This window comes from Hippopotamus amphibius, chromosome 4, assembly GCF_030028045.1.
Source record: "Hippopotamus amphibius kiboko isolate mHipAmp2 chromosome 4, mHipAmp2.hap2, whole genome shotgun sequence".
Lineage (NCBI taxonomy): Eukaryota > Metazoa > Chordata > Mammalia > Artiodactyla > Hippopotamidae > Hippopotamus > Hippopotamus amphibius.
The window spans coordinates 134,323,000-134,347,262 of NC_080189.1; the positions used below are offsets into that span (position 1 = coordinate 134,323,000).

A 24,263-nucleotide genomic window follows, 5' to 3' on the forward strand; every position below is an offset into this window, starting at 1 on the left:
ATTTCCACAAAAGTCCCAAGTGCCCGATGGGTATTAATTTTTTTTTAATTTTTATTGGGGTATAACTGATTTACAACGTTGTGTTAGTTTCATGTGCACAGCAAAGTGAATCAGTTATACATATATATGTATCCACTGTTTTTTAGATTCTTTTCCCATATAGGCCATCATAGAAGTATAGAGTAGTGAGTGGAGTTCCCTGTGCTCTACAGTAGGTCTTTACTGGTTATCTGTTTTATACAGAGTAGTGTGCATATGTCAACCCCAATCTCCCAATGTATCCCTACTCCGCCCTTACCCTCCGGCAACCATAAGTTTATTTTCTACATCTATGATTCTATTTCAGTTTCATAGATAAGTTCATTTGTAGCCTTGTTTAGATTCCACATATAAGTGGCATCATATGACATTTGTCCTTCTCTGTCTGACTTCCTTCGCTCAGTATGAGAATCTCTAGGTCCATCCACGTTGCTGTAAAGGGCACTACTTATATACACTGAATACAACTGAAAACACTTCACCCTCCTTTTCATCCTGGGGACTTGGCTTTGCGGGATAGGTATTTGTTGCATGGTTCTACAAGCTGGCTAAGTCTACGTTCCTTTTCTCACTGATAGTAAAGATGTTCAGAGCCAAATTTGAAACCCACCTCTACTAGTGTGATCAAAACCACATGCCCTGCATTTGGGGCACTATATTTACAGCCTCATGATGTGTTACCTTATATTGGTTGTAGTTCTGTAAGTTGCCTTGAATCCTTGGATGAGGAAGCATGTACGGCATGAAGAGAATGGTGGTTGAACCCAGACCCTAGCAGAGGCTGCTCGGGCTCCAGGATGCTCTCAACTTGTAGTGGGCCCCGAGATGCCTTGCCAATAATCAGGGATCATTTACCTAAGGGCACCAGGCCTGAACCCAAAATCAGTGTTGTCCTCCAAGAATAGCAAATCCCTGGAGAGCAGGTTTCAGTTGGCAAAGCCAATACATGAAGCTGCCATTTTGGTTTCTTACGAAGCACAAAGTGCATCAGGGAAGGAAATGGTATTGCAGCGTGTTCCCCACCCACTCCCACTCACCCCCAACAGGTACACCTGCAGACGTTTCCAGGATGCACAGACTAGGAGGATGAGAGCAGTAGGAACTCATTGTGCTGGACACTTGACACACATGAAGTGCATCACTCTGTAACAACACTGCAATGGAACATTATTATTCTACTTACACACAAAGAAACCGAGGCTCATAGAAAATGTTGCCCAAGGTCACGTAGCTGCAAGAAAATGGAAAAGCAGGAATTAAAGCCCTGGTGGTCCTGATTCAAAGTCCTGGGTCATTGCAGCACAACTGCAGGGCCAACTGCCTGCCCTCACCTCTGTTTCCCCATATGCCACGTGCGTGAATATCACGTCCTTGATCCCTGATGAGGCTACAACATGAAATCTATAAAGTATTTTAATTCTTTGGAGGAAAAGAACCTTAAAAGCATAAAGCCAAGTGGAATGAGGCCAAAGAACCCCTGGATGACTGCCTGGTTTGATTTTGGGTCCCTGTGAAAATTAGGGAGCAAATGTCATAGAACAGATCTTGCCCTCTGGCGTCTGGAGATGTCACACAAATTCATGGAACCTCCGGAGAAGTGGTGCAGACTTCTGTAACCACAGCCTATAAGTGTGCAGTGGGGCTTGCCAGTGGGGTGGCCACCAACACCCTGCCCCGTCAGCCCCATTAACACGCCATGAGCACAGGCAGAAGCAGGGCACAGAGGGCCCTCTCCTCCTCCTTGGGAGCCAGGATTCCCAGTCCGGGCTGCTGACACTGCACCAACCAGTGGCTGCAACACTCAGAGCTCCCCGGGGGACCCCAGTGAACCTACTTCAGAGCTTCTGCTTTACACTTCTCAGCTCCCTCAGACCAGTCCCAGGAGGTGTGTCCTGAAACATTTATCATCCCCTCCAAAGAGAATTTGTATGTGCCTCATTTTTTAATAAAGTTCTAGTCCTTTCTTTTGGATCCCTTTTCTTCTTCTATTCTGATACTACTGACCTTGGTCCCTTTAAGTTCTCTTCTATGCCATGCTCTCTCCCATCACCAGCCTTTGCACAGTTCTCTCTGCCTGGAACACTGGGATACTTGCCTGCTCCCACGTCCCTTCCTTGGCTTTGACTTCCAGGTAGTTCTTCTAGTTTAGTTAAGTCATCACTTCTGACAAGGCCTCTTGACTTCCCTAGAGATGGGCCTCTGCTCTGGATCTCTGCTATAGCACCTGTGGTTCTTTAACTTTCATCCCTGCATAATTGTCATTGTCTGTCCCTTCCATAAGACCCCAAGCTCCATGAGGGCAGATGCCAGAGCTTTACTGGTTGCTGCTCAAAGTTAAAACAATGCCTGGCACAGAGCAGATGCCCAATAAATGTCTAATGAATGAATGAATGAATGAATGAATATCTTTTAAAAAATGGAGATCTAACTCAGACTAATACCATAACAATAATAACAAAATGTCCTCAGATTTTTGTACCTCCTCATAGTTTAAAAAGTGCTTTCAATAACTCTATGACAATAAATTTGATAACCTAAGTCAAATGGATCAATTCCTTGAAAGACATAAGTTGCCAAAACTCATGTAAGAAGAAATAGGCAATCTGAATAGGCCTGTATCTATTAAAGAAACTGAATCAATAATTTACAACTTCCCAAACCGAAAGCACCAGGAAGAAATGATACTAATTCTCTACAATATCATTCAGAGGATAGAAGTAGAGGAAATGCTTCCTAACTCATTCTATGAAGCTGGCGTGACTCTAGCACCAAAACCAGATGAAGACATTATGAGGGAAGAAAACTACAAACCAATATCTTTCATGATCAGAGATGAAAAATTCTCAACAAAATACTAGCAAATTGAGTTCAACAGTGTATAAGAATAATCGTACACCATGACCAAGTGGTATTTATCCAAGATATGCAAGGCTGATTCAACATTTGAAAATCAATTAGTGTAATACAGAATATCAAAAGGCTAAAAAAGAAAAATTACATGGTCATATCAATGGATGTACAAAAAGCATTTGACAAAAATCCAACACCCACTCATGATTAAAACTCTCAGTAAACTAGGAATAAAGGGGAACTTCCTCAAATTGATAAAAGCCTACAAAAGCCCTACAGCTATCATCATACTTAATGATCAGGAACAAGAAGCTTTTCTCTAAGAGCAGGAACAAGGAAGGATTTCCCTCTTACCACATCTTTTTGATATCACAGTGGCAGTCCTAGCCAATGCAATAAGACAAGAAAAGGAAACAAAAGGCATACAGATTGGGAAGGAAGAAATAAAACTATTTTTGTTTGCACATAACATAATCATCTATCTGAAAAAATCAACAACAACAAAAAAGCTCCTGGAACTAATAAGCAATTATAGCAAGGTTTCAGGATACATGATTAATATAAAAAAAGGCAATTTCTTTCCCATATACCAGCAATAAATGAATGGAGTTCGAAATTAAAAACACAATATCATTTACATTAGCACTACAAAAAAAAGAAACTCTTAGGTATTAATCTAACAAAAATATGATATTTATATGAGGAAAACCACAAAATTTTGATGAAAGAAATAAAAGAAATACTAAATAAATGGAGAAATAGTCCATGTTCATGGATAGGAAGACTCAATATTGTCAAGATGTCAGTTCTTCCAACCTGACTCAATATGATCCAGTCAAAATCCTAGCAAACTATTTCATGAATATCAACAAACTGATTCTAAAGTTTATATTGAAAAGCAAAATATGCAGAATAGCCAACACAATATTGAAGGAATAAAACAAAGTTAGACAACTGACACTACCAAACTTCAGGACTTACTCTAAAGCTATAGTAATCAAGTCAGTGTGGTATTGGTAAAAGAACAGACAAATAAATCAGTGCCCAGAAATAGAACCACATAAATATAGGCAACTGATCTTTGACAAAGGAGCAAAGGCAATACAATGGAGCAAAGATAGTCTTCAACAAATGGAACTGGAGCAACTGAAAATCCACATGCAAAAAAATGAATCTAAACACATACGTCATATCCTTCTCAAAAATTAACTCAAAATGGACTATTGACCTCAATGTAAAATGCAAAACTATAAAACACCTAGAAGATAACATAATAGAAAGCCTAAATAATCTTTGGTATGGCAATGACTTTTTAGATACAATACCAAAGGCACAATTCATAAAAGAAAGAATGCATAAGCTGGACTTCATTAAAATTTAAAACTTCTGCACTGCAAAAGACAATGTCATGCAGATGTAGAGAATGGACTTGAGGACAAAGCAGGGGAAGGGGAGGCTGGGATGTGAGAAAGTAGCACTGGCATATATACACTACCAAATGTAAAATGGATGGCTAGTGGGAAGCTGCTGCATAGCACAGGGAGATCAGCTTGGTGTTTTGTGATGATTTAGAGTGGTGGGATAGGGAGGCTGGGAGGGAGGAGATATGGGGATATATGTATACATATAGCTGTTTCACTTTGTTGTACAAATGGGGAGAAAATATTTGCAAAAGACACATCTGATAAAGAACTATTATCCAAAATACAGAAAGAGGGACTTCCTTGGTGGCACAGTGGTTAAGAATCTGCCTGCCAATGCAGGGGACATAGGTTCGATCCCTGGTCGGGGAAGATCCCACATGCCATGGAGCAATTAAGCCCATGTGCTAAAACTACTAAGCCTATGCTCTAGAGCCTGGAAGCCACAACTACTGAAGCCCACGCACCTAGAGCCTGTGCTCCACAACAAGAGAAGCCACTGCAATGAGAAGCCCATGCACCACAATGAAGAGTAGCCCCTGCTCTCCACAACTACAGAAAGCCCGTGAACAGCAATGAAGATCCAATGCAGCCGATAAATAAATAAATAAATTTATTAAAAAATATATAGAAAGAACTGTTAAATCTCAACAAGAAAGTAAACAACCTGATTAAAGATGGGCAGAATATCTTGAGACACTTCATCAAAGAATATATACAGTTGGCAAATAAACATGTGAAAAGATGCTCCACGTCATATGTCATCAGCGAAATGCAAATTAAAATAACAATGAACTATCCCTACACACATATTATAATGGCCAAAATCCAAAATATTGACAATGCCAAATGTTGGCAAGGATGCAGAATAATAAGTCTCATTCATTGCTGGTGGGAATGCTAAATGGTACAGATACTTTGGAAGACATTTTGGCAGCTTCTTACAAAACTAAACATTTATGATCCAGGAATTGTGCTCCTTGGTATTTATTCAAAGGAGGTGAAAATTTATATCCACACAAAAACCTTTATGTGGATGTTTATAGCAGCTTTACTCATAATTGCCAAAACTTGGCAACAAACAAGATGTCCTTCAGTGGGTGAATGGGTAAGTGTGGTACAGCCAGATAGTGGATTATTATCCAACAGTGAAAAGAAATGAGCTATCAAGCCATGAAAAAACATGGAGGAAACTTAAATGCATATTACTAAGTGAAAGAAGCCAATCTGAAAAGGCTACACACTGTATGATTTCAACTAAATGACATCCTGGAAAAGGCAAAACTACAGAGACAGTAAAATGGTCAGTGGTTGCCAGGGGCTGAAGTGGAGAGGGATGAAGAGGCAGAGTGCAGAGGATTTTTAGGACAGTGAAGGTACTCTGTTTAATATTATAATGATGGATGCAGGTGGCTATACACTTTCCAAACCCACAGAACACGAAGAGGGAACCCTAATGTAAACTATGGGCTTTGGGTAACAATGATGAATCAACGTAGGTTCATGAGCTGTAACAAATGTCCCATCTGGTGGGAGATGTTGACAGTGGGACCACTGTGCATGTGTAGGGGGAGGGGGTACGTGGGAAATCTCTGTACCTTCTCCTCAATTTTGCCATGAATCTAAAACTGCTCTAAAATCTCTTAAGAAAGTGCTTTCACATACATTATTCTTATAACCCTGTAAATTACGTTTCTTGTAAAAGGGTTCCATTCCACCCCCAGTCTTTCATTATTAGTAGCATATTTTTGCCTTGGAGGTGGTGGCAGGTCTCCACTCCCATCTTTCTATAATGTTTCATTTAGATAACTAACATTTATTTAGCCTTAATGGCACAGTAGGCACTTTACCTAAGATTTCTTATTGAAAACTCAAAAGAGGTCTGAATTTTACAATCTGGCTGACACCCCCTGAGCCATGTGTCTCCTACTTCTGTCACTTCAGCGCCCCCCTACCTTGGCCTCTATTTCTGCACCTGATCCCGACCCCCCTCTCTCCTGCCTTGTGGTTTTGTCTCCTGTCTGAGTTCAGCTCTCACACCTTCGCATCAGGCACAGGAGACGGGTCCCAGCTCCTCTGACACTGGCCATGGTCACCCCTCAGACCTCCTTGGCCTCAGGGAGGCGCTGCCTCTGGACCCCTCCTTGGTGCTGGCCCATCTCCGCCAGCTTCATCCTGGCCCTTTCTGGAAGCAGAGCGAATCTGACCCTGGGAGTACTTTCCTCACCAGAGTCAAGTACACATGTCCAGCAATTCAAGAGGATCCCACAGGCAGGGCCGTGAATGCAGCAAGAGAAATGTGGATGGTGACCCTGAAATGAGCTGCTGATGGAGGGTCCACTCCCAGAAAACAAGAAGGTCTTTCCTTTTCTGCCGCCAGAGCCAGAGGTTTCCTTCCCAAGTGGATGCTCACTGTAGGTACACTGGCTATCAGAAGAGGACACGCACTTCTGGAAAAACAAAAGAACGCCCAGCTTGAAAGTTAAACACAAGACCCCTCAGGGCAGAAGCTGGCCCTTCTGTGCAAGATGGCCAGATCACACGAGCTCAACTCACAAACTCGGGATTGGTCTGGGTTCATGGTGAAGAATTGCAGTGGGGCCTGGGCCCGAGAACCACTCCCACCCTCATGGAAAGTGCGGGGCGGGGCGGGGGGTCAGGGAGGGCATCGTTGTCGGGGAGGAGGTTCCCAAGGCCACAGGCTGCAGGGAACCTTGGCCCTTTCCAGGGTTCGGCGGGGAGACTTCCATTATAGCCTACTTCATAGTTTATATGCTTGGGTAGTAAATTTATCCCTTTCTTTTTTTTCAGGGGGGAGGAGAGGGAGAGAAGGGAGGCCAAGAAGAAATCATCTGACAACCTTTGAATTAGGTGTCTTCACTGTATTGGAGGAAAATATTTGGCTACTGGATTAAAACCTAAAACCCTGAGAATAACAGTAAATAAATAAAGCACAGTGGACGAGCACCCCAGGGGAGGGCTGAGCACTTGATCCAGAACTGCAAATGCAAACTTGAACTCTCTTTGAAGTCTTAGGCTTGGTCTTTGAAATTCATCCAATTTTGCATTCTGCCCATTAATGTTTATTTTAATATGAAAATAATATTCTTTCTCCTCCAGCATCTTCAAAGCCCAGTGCTCCGGGAAGGTGTGGCAGAACGCAGAGCCCAGTTTCATGTGTCCGGAGTTTGAATAAGCAGATATCCCCAAATCGCTGTGCATTTAGAGCAACTGCTGATTGACGACCTGGCTGCCGTGGGTGACAGAGGTAGGACTGCAGGCCCTGGGTGCTGGGTGACAAAAGGACACAGAGGACCTCTCTCCAGGGGAGCATGGCCAAAGACGCTGCAGAGCACCCTGCATAGGTCACACTAGGAAAAAGCACTCCATCTTGGGGCAGGCACGCAGGGGTCGCACAGGCTGCCCACACCCTTGGTGTCCTTGTTAGGGTCTGCATTCGTTCAGGTGGGCGAGGCTGTGATAACAGAACAGACACGAATGTGCAAGGCTTCAACACAAGAGAACTGGCACCACCCATGGAGGTCCAGGGAAGCGGCTCTGCTCCATGTAGACGTATGAGGACCCAGGCTGAAGGTGGCTGGGCCATCTTTGACGTGCGACTTCCCAGGTCGCCTGGGGGTTGCCACCCCAATCACTCGGAAGAGAAGAGCATGTCAGGGAGTGAGCATAAAGTCTGCAGGTCTGGGAGTGACACGCACTTTCTCCTGCTCACGTCCCACTCACTGTCAGTCATGTGATCACATCGAATTGCAAGGGAGTCTGGGAAAGGGAGTCTATTGGATGTTCAAGAGGGAAAGGGAAACAGATTATGTAGAACAGTACTTTTTGCCACAACACCTAAGGCCAGGAAATCCCACAAAGCTGTGTATATTAATTTCTGATAGATTAAATAGCGAGATAGTTGCTACATGGGACACAAGCTCATTTCTAGGGGATTCTAGGCCATATATGTTCCAGAGGTTCAGGCCCGAATCAATGAGGTATTGGAAAGTTTACTGGAGCTTTTTCTGAACATCCATTTTTCTAAAAGTTTGATCTGATTTAGTAAATTCCAGGCCCTCTGTAATGCAATTAATAAAAAATATTTGTCACTCCTAAGACCTACATTTTTGCCCTAAAACTCTCTCTTTATTCTTAAAACTGTCTTCCATTTCAACCTTTTAAGCACTAACAAGCACTCCTCTGGAGCACAGAGAGTACCAGTGAGCCTCATTCCAAAGGGCACATGTTCCAGTGGCCCTTCACATAGGATCTTCACTCACACTAAGTTCGCTTCCCGGCTTCATCGGTTGGGCTGGTGCAAACGTGGTTTGTAGTTTGCGAGTCAGAATGACCATTCCCAGCGAGACACCTGTGACAGAGCTTCCTCTGAACTGGAACACTCTACTCAGATTCCAAGCTAGGGCTGGTGTCGGCTGCGTTTCTGGCAGCAGCGGGAAGGGGATGCCCGCATCTGCATCTCTCAGCCAGTGTCCTCCACCATGCAGATGATGTGAGCTCCCCTGTCCAGGGCCAAGAGACACCTCGGATTTGTTCAGTTTCCTCATGGGACTCTTACTTCCAGAAGGATGGCACTCATTCCAAAGCCCTGGGGCTCAGGCACGTCAGGCTGCCCTTTCTTCTTCCTCTTGGGGATGTAGCTGCACCGCATAGTCTTGCGTGTGGTGTGTCCTGAGTTGTGACTTTTGACCTTCACCTGAAAGCATGACATGGCCCCACTCCAGAGCACACAGCTGTGCTCTCTGTGCATCACGGAGGCCTCCCTCCATCATAAGAATCAGGAAGGCTGCATCGGAAGGGAGGCTTTCGCATCTCTGGGGAGCAGGCACAGGTGGGTCCTCAAGCCCCAGCTACATCCTACAGGAAAAAAGACATCAGCTGCAATTGAACAAAAAGCGGGGACTTCCATTTTTAGAGAGATGGTTTGTAACCCAAACCACTACATGTATTTGGTAATGCAAGATAAAGACGGACAAATATGACATTAAGTGCAGCTTGAAGGAAAGTAAAGGAAACCCTAGAAGCAAGGAATAAAGAACAAGCTAAAGACAAAAGCATGAGCATGTGAGCTGATACTGTGACTGCCCCAGAGGTAGGGCTGTCAGCCTACGTAATTTTGAGGCTCGAATTTTAATACTCCTGCCAAGACAGAAGGCAGAGTTTTGATCCCATGTAAGTAAGATCAAGACTCCCATAGCAAGTAGGGGTCCTTAAAGAACACACCCTCAATGAAAGATCAGACTAGATAAATGTCCATGTAAGATCACAGAGACATGACAAAAAAGCTCGTGTGTTGCTTATTGCACTGGGAGTCAGAAAAGAAAAATCCTTCCTCGGAATTCGTAACTGCTCTTCATGCAGATTTTGATTTGATTTCACACTGACAGCATGGTTCAGGAAAACCCAAATTAAGAAAAGAATATGAAATCTGTTCCAGCCAATGAAAATCCCCAGGGCACTGAACTCAGGCTACACAATACTTCCACAGAGGATGAGCTCACAAACAAAACTCTTGAAATGCCTGAGGAAATAATATGCTATGATTAAGAGCCCTCAGACATTAAAAAAAAGAGTGTATGAGAACCCAAGAACTTCAGATACTGGATAATCTTATAGACTATAAAATGAAAATATTTGACATGATTAATGTCAAAAAGGAAAGAATTCAAAAAGTAAGAAAAGAATAAAACATTATCAAAAATGAAACTGGGCAAAAATGAAGAGTAACCAAATAAAAGTTTTAGAAATAAAAATCTAGTAATTGAAGTTAAAAACTCAGCGGGTAGGTTTTATCTGATTAGATACAGCTGATCAGAGAATCAGTGAACTGAACAGAAAATATGAGGAAATCATACAGCATGCAAAACCCTGATCAAGAGGTGCAAAATATGAAAGAGGGGTTAAGAGATATTCAAGTACAATGAAAACATCCAAATATATCTGATTAAAGTTGCAGGAAGAGAGAATCAAGAGACTGAGAGCCAGCATTCATCAAGAGAACGGCTGAATAGTTTCCAGAGTTTATAAAAGATATGAATCTGCAAATTCGGGAAGTGCAACACACTGTAAGCAAAATAAGTAAAACACGACCACACCTGAACACATGATGGTAAAACTGCAAATCAGAAGCAAAGAGAAAAAGCTTCAAAGCAATGAGCAAGAGCATTCTTTAGACTGATATCCTATCCTTGGGCAGATATACTACAATAGCAGCAATAAAAGCCAAAAGACAATGGAATAATTATCTTCAAAGTGCTGGAAGAATATAATTCACAGTTTAGATTTTTATATCTGCTGATTCAAGAGTGAGGAAAAACAAAATATTTTCAGACAAACCAAGACTGAGAGCACTTAGCCCATTAACTCTACCAAAGGAACTACTAAAGGATTTTCTTCAGGAAGAAGTAATCAAATCCAGAAGAAACAAATATGATGGAAGCAGAAATGAGATAGGTAAGAATTCAGGTAAATCTAAACAAGAATCAGTTGCATAAAAATCAATGACAGGGAGTTCAACTCGAGGATGGATGATACCTTAGAGGACTGGGATGGGGAGGGTGGGGGGGAGTCGAGGGAGGGAGGGAATACAGGGATATGTGTATAAATACAGATGATTGAACTTGGTGTACCTCAAAAATAAAATCAATGACAGATTTTAGGAAAGAAGTACAAAAAGTGAAATGAAATACCAGATAGCAATAAGATGTTTGTTTGAGGAGAGACAAGAGGGGTAGAAAGAAAGGCACCCCAGGGTCTGTACGTTATAAAGAGGAAGGGAGAAAGGCTGAGTGAGTACAGACTTTGTTATAATTCAGGTACAAGATGAAAATTGGAAGGCAACCACTAGAGGAACAGAAATAGAATATATAACTTCCAAAGCAGCAGCAGCAAAAGAAGAAAAGGAAATTAAGAAAATTCAATTGTTCTAGCAGAAAGGAGAAAATAAGAGGAAAAGAAATGTACATATAATATGCATATATATATTGTGAACAGAAAGCACAAAATAATACAGGAAAAGTTAAGTTTCTGTATCACAATAAATGTGGGATACATAAAATATATATTAAAATATAAGTATAATATAAATGCATTAAACTTACATTTGTTAGACAGATTTAACTCAATTAATGGAAAAGGATGCAACCCATGAAAGATTTAATACAGCTGACTATAAACATATGGAAAGAGTTCTCAGCCTCCCTAGTAATTAAAGAAACAATGAATTCACATAAGGATTTTAAAATGACAACCCTTAGTGCTGAAGGGAGTGGGTAAATTGGTGTTCTTTTAAAACATTGACTGTACAGTGACTTGAAACACATTTTCTGGAGTAGAGTTTGCAACATGTAGCAAAAGCCTTAAAATACACATGCCGAGCAATTACACGTTGAGGAAATAATCAGATAACATGGGCAAAAATTCATCTGCAAGGATGTTCTAATAAATGATTTATAATGTCAAAAACCTGAGATCTAAATATCCCGCAATTAATCATATTACTACTACAGCTACCACCACCACTACTACTACTAATAGTGATAAAATATAATATTTATTAAGAGTTTATTACCAGACTTCCCTGGTGGCGCAATGGTTAGGAATCTGCCTGACAATGCAGGGACATGGGTTCAATCCCTGGTCCGGGAGGATCCCATGTGCTGCAGAGCAACTAAGCCCATGAGCCACAACTTCTGAGCCCATGTGCCACAACTACTGAGCCTCCACACCTCAAGCTCATGCTCCACAACAAGAAAAGCCACCTCAATGAGAAAGCCCACGCACCGCAACGAAGACTCAATGCAGCACCCCTCCCCCTCAAAAAAAGTTTATTACTAAGTGGCAGGCATTGTTCTAAGCACTTTACTGATGAAGACCTTTTGGCCTCCGTCATCACCACATGAGACAGGTATCATAACCGCTCCCATCTTACAGATAAGAAAATGCAGACGCACATATAATTCACCTAAGTTACCCAGTGATCAAAGGGAAGAGCCCCCCTCACTTTTTTCTTAGGAAGGTTCTGTTTTCAGTGGCTTGCCCCTTCCTATTTCAAAATGCTTTTCTGGGACGCTCACCACAGTCGAGAGCCGAAGGCCAAGGGCACTGTCAGCTGGTGCTGAGAGCCTGGTAATAACCACCATGGCAAGTACTGAACGCCCCGAAGTCCCCTCCCTCGGTCTGACCTGGGCTGTTCTGTCTTTGTCACCTCTGTTTAATCTTACATCATTCCGGGGGTTAACCTTCTGCAGAAGACAGAAGGACACAGGAGAACAGGTAAGGTCATGTAGCAGGTGTGACGGCCAATCCAAGCAGTGAACATTGGGGCAGGTTTTTCATAAATGCCAGTGTCTTCTCAGGTCACAAGCTCTTCCAGCACCTTGCCACCGCCCACATTAGGAGGTAGAACCTATATCCCCTCCCCACAAACCTGAGCCGGTTTTCCAGAACTACCATGACAATTGTGTTTATGAGATTATGCAGCCAATAAGAAACATGTTCTAGGAAATGTTGTGTTTTAACAACACTAAACATAGGAACCATCTGTATTGTGAAATCTCAAATTGTAAACACACATACGTATGTTACACATGGGGATATTTCGTTGCAGGAACAAGCGTGGTGCATCCTACACTGAAATATGAACAATCCTTGTTCTGGGTACCAGGGTCACAGGGAACTTTTTGCCTTTGTGCTTACTTTTCATATTTCTACAAGGAACACATATTACTCATGCAATTTGAAACAAAGAGCTTGGAATTTCAAAGACTGAAAAAATCGATGTGGTGGGTAGGGTGGGAGTCAGAGGAGGGAGAAGCCATCTCCTGCCTGCCCAGCTGGAGGCTTACTTGCTTCTGATACTTCCTGGTCCTGCAGAGCCTAACGTCACGGGTCCCAAGCACACGAGCCAGCCAGAGTCTTTACCGTCAAGCCCCAGCATCTCCAGCTGTGTCTCTCGTCAGTTGTCTGTCCAGGGTCAGCTGCTTAGACTTTGTTCTCTTGGTCCAATCCAAGAAGACGCTCAGTTACATGGGGAGTCATATAGGTATTTCCTTTCTGTCATCTGAGGAAACGAGGTCAGGTGTACAGTCCACAGTGGTAGACAACGGTGATTCATTCCATTCATTCAGCCAGTGTTGACTGGACACTTGCCACGTGATGGACACCATCTCTCAGGTCAAGCAACCTTGCATTCAAGGAAAATTAGCCTCTTTCAATACACTCCTCTAGTGCCTTTTTTTTTTAAATAAAGATCACAATAAGTTACCTTTGACATAGATGTAAATCATAACCTCCTCCTGTGGCAAGATTATAAAAGTTCTTCGTCTGGGAATAAGACTTCCCCAATAAGCTCATAGGTACCAACAAATGTTCAAGTAATTATTTGATGGTCACGCACTTAGATTAAGTGAGTTCCTCAGGCTTTAATCACGCTCTATGGCACCCATGCCCATTCCCCAAATCAAATCAAGGCTGCAGCACAGAAACTGCTCAGCTGCAATGTTACTGTCTAGCCGCACTTTTTAAGCAGTGAACCCTTAGTCTCTTTTGGATGGAAACATCCTGCCTGATGGAAGTTTAGAAAACGCTTCCTGCTGAAAGCACATCTTTCATCTCAGACTTGCCCAGGTCTGAACTGGCAGTCTGACAAGGCTGACAGGCCTTCAGATTCAAACCTGCCCTTGGGACACACCCCCAGTCATTTTGGGCACAAACCTGGAGAGATGCTTCCTCAGGATCCCATTCTTTACCTTCTCTGGCTCATCCTGGACCTTCTAACCCTTCTTACAAAAGCTATGTGTAGACCAACAGTGTCCAGAACCCTTTACGATACATGCACTTCTTCTTGAATTAAAAGCTGGTGAGTTTATCGAGGATGGAAGATGCCTTAGAGGACTGGGGCAGGGAGGGTGGGGGGGACTCGAGGGGGGGGTAGTCAAGGAAGGGAGGGAATACGGGGATATGTGTATAAAAACAGATGATTGAACTTGGTGTACCCCCCCCCCAAAAAAAATAAAAAGCTGGTGAGTTTAGCCTTTTATCTCCTACAAATTCTATTCCTCTTCGTTGCTGAGATGCTGACGAGACCTCACTTAATCGAGCAGGGAAACGTTTCATCCATGAGAAATCAATCTGAGAAAACTCAAATAAAAAAATTTTAAATGACTTTTTCTTTTGGTCTTGGCCTGTGTTCCACATTTATTATTTTCAAATATTGTTTATTTATTTAATGACACTTTAACTAATCTAGAAAACATCTAAGTTATCATAAACTTTATTCCTTTAGAATCCCTACACTGGTTTAAACTAAATTAACATGAGCTCTGGGTAAATTATTGCTTGACAGGGTTTTTTTCCCCCCTTTAGTTATTAAAGGTTTACACAAAATAACTGTAACTAACTAAAAAAAATTATTTTTCTTACACAGCAAAGACTGAGAGAAGGAAACCCACATGCCCCATAAGGAAACATCCTTATATTATTTAACTGGACCAAGAGGTCAAGAAGCACGACCATTCCTGATCCCCATCTCTCTCTGTCTGATGTTCTCCCTCCTTTCAAGAAACTAATAAGTGTCTGGAAATCACACTCAGCCATTTTGCCCACAGTGGTCTGAAGGGTCCATTGATTCAAAGGCGGACAGAGAAATAGACATCAGGTCACAGATGTAAAGGACTCGAAGGGATTCTATATCTATTTTAATTCTCACTCGAGGGCCTCAGTGCTCCATTCTTTTCTATCTCTTTAAGTTTCCTTGAAGCAAAGGAATATCTCCTCCCTGGGAGAAGCACAGGCAACAAGTTTCTTAAAAATTCACCTCTTTCTCTCCATGGACAGTAGCCAGCGCCAGAGCTGTGGTCTCCACCCTCTTTGCTTCTTCCAAACACTCGAGGGCAGACAGGCCGCAGTGTGAGGAGCAGACTCAGTGCCTCATGTCCGACGTGCAGCTCCCGATAAAACATGTTTCATGACAAGTTAGATGTGTGCTGCCGTGTCACATGGGATCTCAGAGTTCTCTGCCATCACGTGCACAGCAAAGGATGGTGAACTAGCTTTTCAAGGTCTGGGTCGGATAGGCGGAGAAAACGAGCCTGAAGCTGCCCTAGAACAAGCCACTCACCCTGAGATCATCAGCTGAATTCAGGACACGGAGGGAGAAGGATTTTATCTTCACAAGCTGAGTTGAAGTCACAGAACGTTCTGTGGATGCCAGGCCATTCCTGCTCTGACCTTCTTCAGCTCAGGAAGTTGTTCTGACGTGGATTTTTTTTCAACTGTTAATCGCAGAGCGTAAAGGCTTTAGGCAATAAAGCGCCTACGAGACCAGAAGGAAATACATCCACGGTGGGTAGCTCTGCGTTGGAGCTTATGAGCAACTGTTTTCTTAATGTGTTTTCAAATTTCAAAATTGTCTGCAATGAACATGTCTACATTTATAATTTTTTAAATGAATTTAAACAGTAAATGGCAAACTATTTGGAAAAGGCAATGGTTTTTCGTAGAGAACCCAAGGATGCTGAGTTCTCAGGAGGTCGGATTTCTTGTGAAAATCTCTAGAAGGGAGATTTTCCAGAGCCTTTCAGAAGCGCTGTGGAGCACATCTGACTAAAACCTCCTTAGGTGGTGATCCATTACATAGCAGAACAGCAGGGAGAGGAAGAGCTAACTTGACTCTAATACTATATAGTTCATAAGTCACTGTGTGACGATGGATACACAGCCCTAAAATCTGCTACCGTAACCAATGGACCTGCTGTGCGTTGGAGAAAAAGAAAACCACAGAGCTCCCTCTGCAGGCCAATTGTAGTATTAACTGACCACCTCTCCATCCTCGGCTTCCGTGAAAGAATCCAAGACCCTCTTCCACCAGGATGTGGTTATTTTTAAATGAAATGAAATGTGCTGACACCAAAAAATAAAATAAAATAAAAAATAAAAAACCTTTCTCCTTTGCATTCTAGGGTAGCAGAGAAAAACAGTATTTTAAACAAGTATAGAAAATAGAAGCAGCCCTTGTAATTTCAGTTCTGTAAAAAAATTCAGCAGGGGGTCATTAAAATAACATTACCAGCTCGAAAGCCAAAACCAAGGCTGCAAGGCAGCATTTCCAGCTGCAACGGACAAAGGCCTCCCTCGTGTCCTCAAGCTGATTCACGGAACAGGAAGTGGTAAAACAAAGGTGACAGGATCAGACGGAACCTCTTTATCCTTCTTTCCCCTGTAAACGCTGGTCAGCTCCTTGATAGCACTGCACCATTCTCCCCATCAATAAAATGAGAGTGGGCTGCATTACGTCTCAGGATTCCTTTAAGCTCCGGCAGAAAAGAAACAAACTTGATAGTAATGGCACATATCCATCACCAAGGTGTATATTAAACAGTGGATGGTTTCTACCCACAGGTTGGTAGCAGGGTAAAATCAGACCTGGGGCCAAGTTCCACCTGGGCCAGTGGCCACTGGTGAGACTTTGGAAGGTCACTTCTCTTAGTGTCAGTTTACTCACTGCTAAGAGTGGGAAGAGTAACAACTTCAGTCAGAAGACACAATGAAAGAAAAGTCCCCATTTTCACAGCAGCAACAATAAGGATAAACTACCTAGAAATATACACCCAACAAGAAATGGACATGATTTACGTGAAGATAACCTGAAGCCCACTCCTGAAGGAAACGAAGGAAGAGAGGCACAAACGGAAAGGTTTCCATGTTCTCGGGAGGCAGACTCAGCACCATGTAGCTCTCAACTCTTCCTAAATTAATCTATTCATTTAATACAATCCCAATTTTTAAAACCAACCAGGTTTTTTTGGAACTTGGCAAGCTGATTCTAAAGTTCATATAAAAAGGTAAATAAACAAAAATAGCTTGGGAGATTCTGAAAAATAAGAGTAATGAGAGGGACATACGCCCTTCCAGATATTAAAACAAAATATAAAGCTATAATTTAAACATTTTGGTTAAACACTTTGTTAAAACAGTTTGGAATGAACACAGGAATAGACAAATCACTAGGAGAAAGCCAGAAATAGACCCCAATACAAATTAGAATCTATTATATAATAAAAGTAGGATTTAATATTCATGAGAGAAATATATATTATTTGATAAATAGTGTTGGGACAATTAGGTAGCCAATGAAAAAATAATGGATACCTATTTCACATATCATGGTAGGATAAATTCTAGCTACATCCAACACTGCAAGCACTGTAATTGCAAAAAAATTAGAAGAAACCATGAGATAATTTTTTAAATAATTCTGAAATAAACAAAAAATTCATATACTTTTACCATGTAAAAATAAACATTTCTACTTGGCAAAAAACACAATAGCAAAGCCAAGGGACAAATGGCAAACAGGAGAAAAACACAACCACTTCATGGTCAAGGAGCCAATCTCCCTAATATATAAAATGTTCTTACAAAACAATAAAAAAGACAATAAAATCTTTATGAAGTAAATCGTTCGCAGAATAGGAAACTCAAAAAACTTTAAAAGCTACTCAACCTTACTCATAGTAAAGAAAATGCAAAGTAAAACCATGACACCACTTTTGAACTGATATTAGCAAAGATTAAAAAAACAGATACACTCTTGGTGAGGGTGTAAAATAACACACACTCTCATACATTGGTGGGAGGGTAGTTTGCAAGTACTCTCAAAATTACAAATGCACAAAACCTTTGACCCAGAAACACCACTTCCAGGAATTTATCCTACAGATACATTAATACATAAAACAAACAATGATACAAAATATTATTAGCAGCACTGTTTGTGAAAAGATGTCTGAAAATAGGAGACTGGTTAAACAAATTGTAATTTATGCATCCAGTGTAAACTTATGCAGCTATAAAAATGGGTGAGGAGGACTTCCCTGGTGGCGCAGTGGTTAAGAGTTCGTTTGCCAATGCAGGGGACATGGGTTCAAGCCCTGGTCCGGGAAGATTCCACATGCTGCGGAGCAACTAAGCCCATGCGCCACAACTGCTGGGCCTGTGTGCCACAATTATTGAGCCCACGTGCCACAACTACTGAAGCCTGTGCACCTAGAGCCGTGCTCCACAACAAGAGAAGGCACTGCAATAAGAAGCCCACATACCTCAACGAAAAGTAGCCCCCATTTGCCGCAACTAGAGAAGCCCGCGTGCAGCAACAACGACCACTCCCCCCCAAAAGGGTGAGGAAGCACTTGTTATCTGAGATAGAATAATTACTAAAATATAACGACAACTGGAAGCAGGGAGGCAAAAAGTGGAAAAGAAAATATATGCAAATACTTTTGTGTAAGCATAAAAGATATTTGGGAAGATATGCAAGAAATGTATTAAACTGGATGCCAATGGCAAAAACCTGGTGGCATGGGGCAGGGTAAGAGGAAGACTTTTCACTATGTTTCACAGTATATCCTTTTGTACATTTTGAATTTTGAACAGTGCAAAAGTTTTACCTCAAAAGAATTAAACCATATTATAAGGGGTATATCTTCAAGCTCATTTCAGGGGGAGGGTTAAAGGTGATAGATGATCTGTATAAGCTCCACAGCACACAGTAGGTATTCAACAAGTGGTTCTTGAAGAATGGGTGAGCACTGCTGTCTGGGATGGGAACTGCGTCTTGTCACAATGGCCGGTCCCAACGCCACTGGTCCACTCTCTCCCGGGAAGAGTCCTTCAGGCATTCAAGGAGGCCTCTGATTGGCCTTCCCCATGATTCTTTCAATATGTTTGAATCCTACATGAAAACATGACTTTGGCTCAAACTCTAAGTCCCAGCTATATATATTTTTAAAAGACATAAAATTGAAACCCTACTCTCCTGGAGTTCATGCAAAGAAGACTGAAAAGGGAACCTGCCTTTGCAAGACTATCTTTAAGGCTTAGAGAACAAAAGCAAAAACAAATTAATAGATTAACCTAGACTACGAGAGGCACTGCAGATGGTGCAGACAGAATCTGTGGTGTGCCCGCAGGGATCTGTTTACCGGACAAGGGGTGACAGCACCACTCCATTATCTTCAGGGAGGAGCAACGCTAAAGCCTAGCTGGGTATCCTGAGCATCAAGTCGTCAGTCAAGTCGCTATCTTATGAGTCAACGAAAAACGAGGCATTTCCCTTTATGCAGGCATTGACACGACTGGTGGGGAGACAAGCGAGCCCCACCAGATTCTAGACCAGGGTTCCTGCAGACTGATCTCGGCCTGTGAACTGTGTATAACTGGTCCTGGGTGAGACAAGTACAGAAATTGAAACTGAGAGCCTAGATTCAAAATATGGAATCCGATATTTTAAAATTAAGCTTGCATTTTACGTTTCACTTTCTATTTCATTTTAATTTTTTCCAGTAATTTTTTTTAAATTTTACTTTACAAAAATGTCAGTCCAAAATAGATTGGAAGTTTAAAAAACAAAAGCACTGGTCCTACACCAGAGCTAGTTTGAGATGTACTGTTCTGGTCTACATTTTCTTCCAGCAAGAATGACTATGAAGTTCGAGTAGAAACTGTGGTGTCCTACATGGCAGCCACTGACCACACGTGGCTACTGAGCACTTGAAATGTGGCTGGTCTAAATCAGGATGTGCTGTAAGGGTAAAACACTCATTGGATTTCAAATCCTGGTGCAAAAAAATGTATATTATGTCAATGTTTTAATAATGGTTAAGTGTTGAAATGACTATTTTTGATGTATTGGGCTAACCAACATATAACTATTAAGGTTAATTTAATAGTTTTCTTTTTACATTTTAATGTGGCTTCTAGAAAATCTAAATTACATGGTTATATTTGTGACTCACGTTATACTTCTACTGCATAGTGCTGAGTGCTGCTCTAGACTTTTCCTACTACCTCTTGAACCAGTTTTGTGGTGACCAGGCTTTTCAGTACACATCCAGCCCAAATATCACCTCTTCAGTTAAATCTCATGAACCATGATTATAAATAAAGCTGCTTTTTATGTGAATCTTTAAATAGTCACATAAAGATTTTTGTGTGAACAGTTTATAATTTCTCATGGGTAAATACATAGGAATGGAATTGCTGTCAAGTATATGATTAACTTTCTAAGAAACTACCAAATTGATTTCCTTCTTTTTTTTTAAATTTTATTTATTTTTTAATTTATTGGCTGCATTGGGTCTTCGTTGCTGCACATGGGCATTCTCTAGTTGTGGAGAGCAGGGGCTACTCTTCATTGCAGTGCTCAGGCTTCTTATTGCAGTGGCTTCGCTTCTTGTGGAGCACAGGCTCTAGGCACATGGGCTTCAGTAGTTGCAGCATGTGGGCTCAGTAGCTGTGGCTCGAGGGCTCTGTAGTTGTGGCGCACGGGCTTAGTTGCTTTGCAGCATGTGGGATCTTCCTGGACCAGGGCTCAAACCCATGTCCCCTGCATTGGCAGGCTAATTCTTAACCACTGCACCACCAGAGAAGCCCTACCAAATTGATTTTCAAAGTTGCTGTACCATTTTGCATTCCCACTACCAATGTACGAGAGTTCCACTTCCTCCTACCTTTGTCAGCACTGGGTACTGTTTGATTTTTTTAAATAAGTCATTTTAATCAATGAGTAGTTGTATCTCATTTATATTGTATCTTGCATTTCCCTAAAGATTAACGATGTTGAGCATCTTATTTGGCAATTGTATATCTTCTTTCATGAAATGTCCATTCAAATCCTTTGCCAATTTGGTGTTTATTGAGTTTTCTTATTGTTGAGTTTTGAGAATTTTCATATATTCTGGATACAGTTCTTCCATCAGATATGTGATTTGCAAATATTTTCTCCTAGTCTGTGGCTTGTCTTTTTATACTCTTAATACTGTCATTGCAGATCAAAATGTTTTCAATTCTGATAAAATCTGATTTATCCTATTTTTTAATGCATTTTTTTGTGTGACATATCTAAGAATTCTTCACCTAACTCAAGGTCATAAAGATTTTCTTACATGCTATCTTCTAAAAGTTTTATACTTCTGGGTTTTACATTTAGCTCAATAATCCATTGTGAGTTAATTTTCACATGAGGTGTTAATTATTGGTCAACTTTTTTTTTTTTTTGTATATGAACCTTCAATTTTTCAAGGATTATTTGTTGAAAAGACTACTTTATCTATTTAATTGCCTTTGTACCTTTTTCAAAGATGGATCTATATCTAGGCTCTCTATTCTGTTCCACTGATCTTATTTTTCTATCTTTTCACCAATTCAACACTGTTTAAATGACAGTAGTTTTAAATGTCTTCAAGTCAAGTAATGTGAATCCTCCAAATTTTCCTTCTATTTCAGAACTGTTTTGACTCCTCCAGCTCCTTTGCCTTTCCATATAAATTAAATGTCAGCTAGTCAATATCTATAAAAAATTCCTGTTGGGATTTTGACTGGGATTGCATTGGATTTATGGGTCAATTTGGGGAGAATTGACAATGTAACTCTAATGATTCTTCCAATCCATGAACAAGGTATGTGTCTCTACTTGTTTTCCTCGTTTTTCTCATCAGTGATTGTAGTTTCAGCACACATACCCTGCACATACTTTGTTGGCTTGATACCTAAATGTGTGCATGTGTGAGCACCTGCGCACTTTTTTTAAAAAATAAATTTATTTATTTATTTATTTATTTATTTATTTATTTATTCATTTATTTATTTAATTGGCTGTGTTGGGTCTTTTTTGCTGTGCGTGGGCTTTCTTGTTAGTTGTGGTGAGCAGGGGCTACTCTTCGTTGTGGTGCGTGAGCTCCTCATTGCCGTGGCTTCTCGTTGTGGAGCATGGGCTCTAGGCACGTGGGCTTCAGTAGTTGCAGCACATGGGCTCAATAGTTGTGGCTCACAGGCTCTAAAGCACAGGCTCAATAGTTGTGGCGCATGGGCTTAGTTGCTCCGCGGCATGTGGGGTCTTCCTGGAGCAGGGGTCGAACCTGTGTCCCCTGCACTGGCAGGCAGATTCTCAACCACTGCACCACCTAGGAAGCCCAGCACGTGCACACTTTTGTGCACTTTTTAAATTGTTGCATTCCCATTGCTAATGTAGAGAAATACAATTGATTTTTATATACTAACCTCATATCCTGTGTTCTTGGTAAACTCTCTTATTAGTTTTAGGAATTTTTAAAATTTAGGACATATATACACTACCAAATGTAAAATAGATGGCTAGTGGGAAGCTGCTGCATAACACAGGGAGATCAAGTTGATGATGGGTGATGACCTAGAGGGGTGGGATAGTGAAGGTGGGAAGGACTCGCAGGAGGGAGGGATATGAGGATATATGCATAAATACAGCTGAGCTGATTCACTTTGTTGTACAGCAGAAACTGGCATAACAGTGTAAAGCAGTAATACTCCGATAAAGAACTTAAAAAAAAAAAAAAAAGATACAGCTCCATTGTCTTCTAGCTTGGGTGGTTTCTGATGAAAAGTCCTGTGATTCATAGCACTGGTTTTCTATACTACTGATTTTTTTTTTCCCCTTTAGCTGCCTTGAAGATTTTATCTTTGTCTCTGGTTTTCAACAGTTTGAATAGGAAATCCCTTGGGGGCTGTGTGTGTTTTGATTTTATCCTGCTTGGTGTTCCGAGCCTCTTGATCTGGTATTTGTGTCTATCATTAATTTTAGAAAATTCTCCAACAAATATTTCTTCTGTCCTATTCTTTCTCTTCTCCTTGGGTTCCAATTACACATATATTACACTATTTGTTATTGTCCCACAGCTCTTGAATGCTTTATTTCCCACTCTTTTTGCTTTAGTTTGAATAATTTCTTTTTTCATTGAACTCACTGATTTACAATATTATATTAGTTTCAGCTGTACAGTATAGTGACAGAATTTTTGCAGATTATTCTCCATTATAGGTTATTATAATATAATGGCTATAGTTTGCATTTTCTATCAACCTATCTTCAAGTTCATTAATTCTTTCCCTAGCTGCATAAGTCTACCGATGAGCCCACTGAATGTTTTCTTCATCTGTTACTGTGTTTTTTTACCTTTAGCATTTTTACCTGATTCTTTTTTTATTGTACCCATTTCTGTTGAAATTGTCCATCTGGTCTTGCATGCTGCTAACCTTTTCCTATGAACCATCAGCATATCACTTATGGTTATTTTAAATTATCTGCTGATTCCAACATCTGTGTCGTATCTCAGTCTGGTCTATTGTTTGCTTTTCTTATTGACAGTGTGTTGTTTTTCTTGTTTTTTCATATGCCTTGTCGTTTTTTCTAACATTAGTCGGCAGTAACTCAGGTAAATTGTTTTTAATGCCTGGAGGTGAACATGCCTTTCCTTCCTTTAGTCCTTTAGTATGGGGCTTTGAGTCAGTCAGTAGGGTTGAGCTGGGTTTAGGGTGCGTTGTGCACCTGTCTTCAAATTCTTCTAAAAATACTTGTGTTTAGGGTGGGGCTCATTTACCAGAGGATTTTTCTCAATGTCAGCTCCTCCTTCAACTTCAGGTCATCCTTCTGCGCTGCACCTCGATTCACGCCCTTAAAATTCTCACAGCAATATTTCACTGGTACTTGCCACAGTCGCGTGGCAGAGATCTAAGGGGAAGCACCCTCTTGCTCTGATTAAGCATCGGTCTAAAGCGGGCCCTATGTCCCTGGGTCTAGGGATGTGGTCCTCTCAGTGCTTCTTCTGTTCCCACAGTTCTGGGCCCACCATGTACTGCTGTCCTTCCTCAGGGGAGAGGTTTTTTTCCTTTTCCCTTTCTTCAGCTGCAGAGGTGTTTCATCAGTGCCCTAAGAGTGAGCATTTGCTACCCTTTCCTCTGCAGCTTAAGGTTTTTAAGGGGGAAAGGATCTGGGTAGGGTTTCATACCTTTCCCTCCAGGCTGGCACAACAAGAGACCCTTTCTCAGAATTTTCATGTATCATCTCTGTGAACACCTGGTGAGGTGTGTGAAGAAAAGGATACACCTGGATGTAATTTTCCC

At 41.3% G+C, this 24,263-nt stretch overlaps 1 protein-coding gene across 1 annotated transcript in view; it reads right to left on the minus strand.

The window, feature by feature from the left end:
- Positions 1-8,902: 8,902 nt before the first annotated feature.
- Positions 8,903-24,263, minus strand: part of MTPAP (mitochondrial poly(A) polymerase) — a 67,486-nt gene continuing 52,125 nt past the window's right edge. The window contains exon 10 of the mRNA XM_057731829.1: positions 8,903-9,188. Within this exon, the coding sequence (XP_057587812.1) occupies positions 9,171-9,188 (18 nt within the window). The 3' untranslated portion in view covers positions 8,903-9,170. The remainder of the gene's footprint in view (positions 9,189-24,263) is intronic.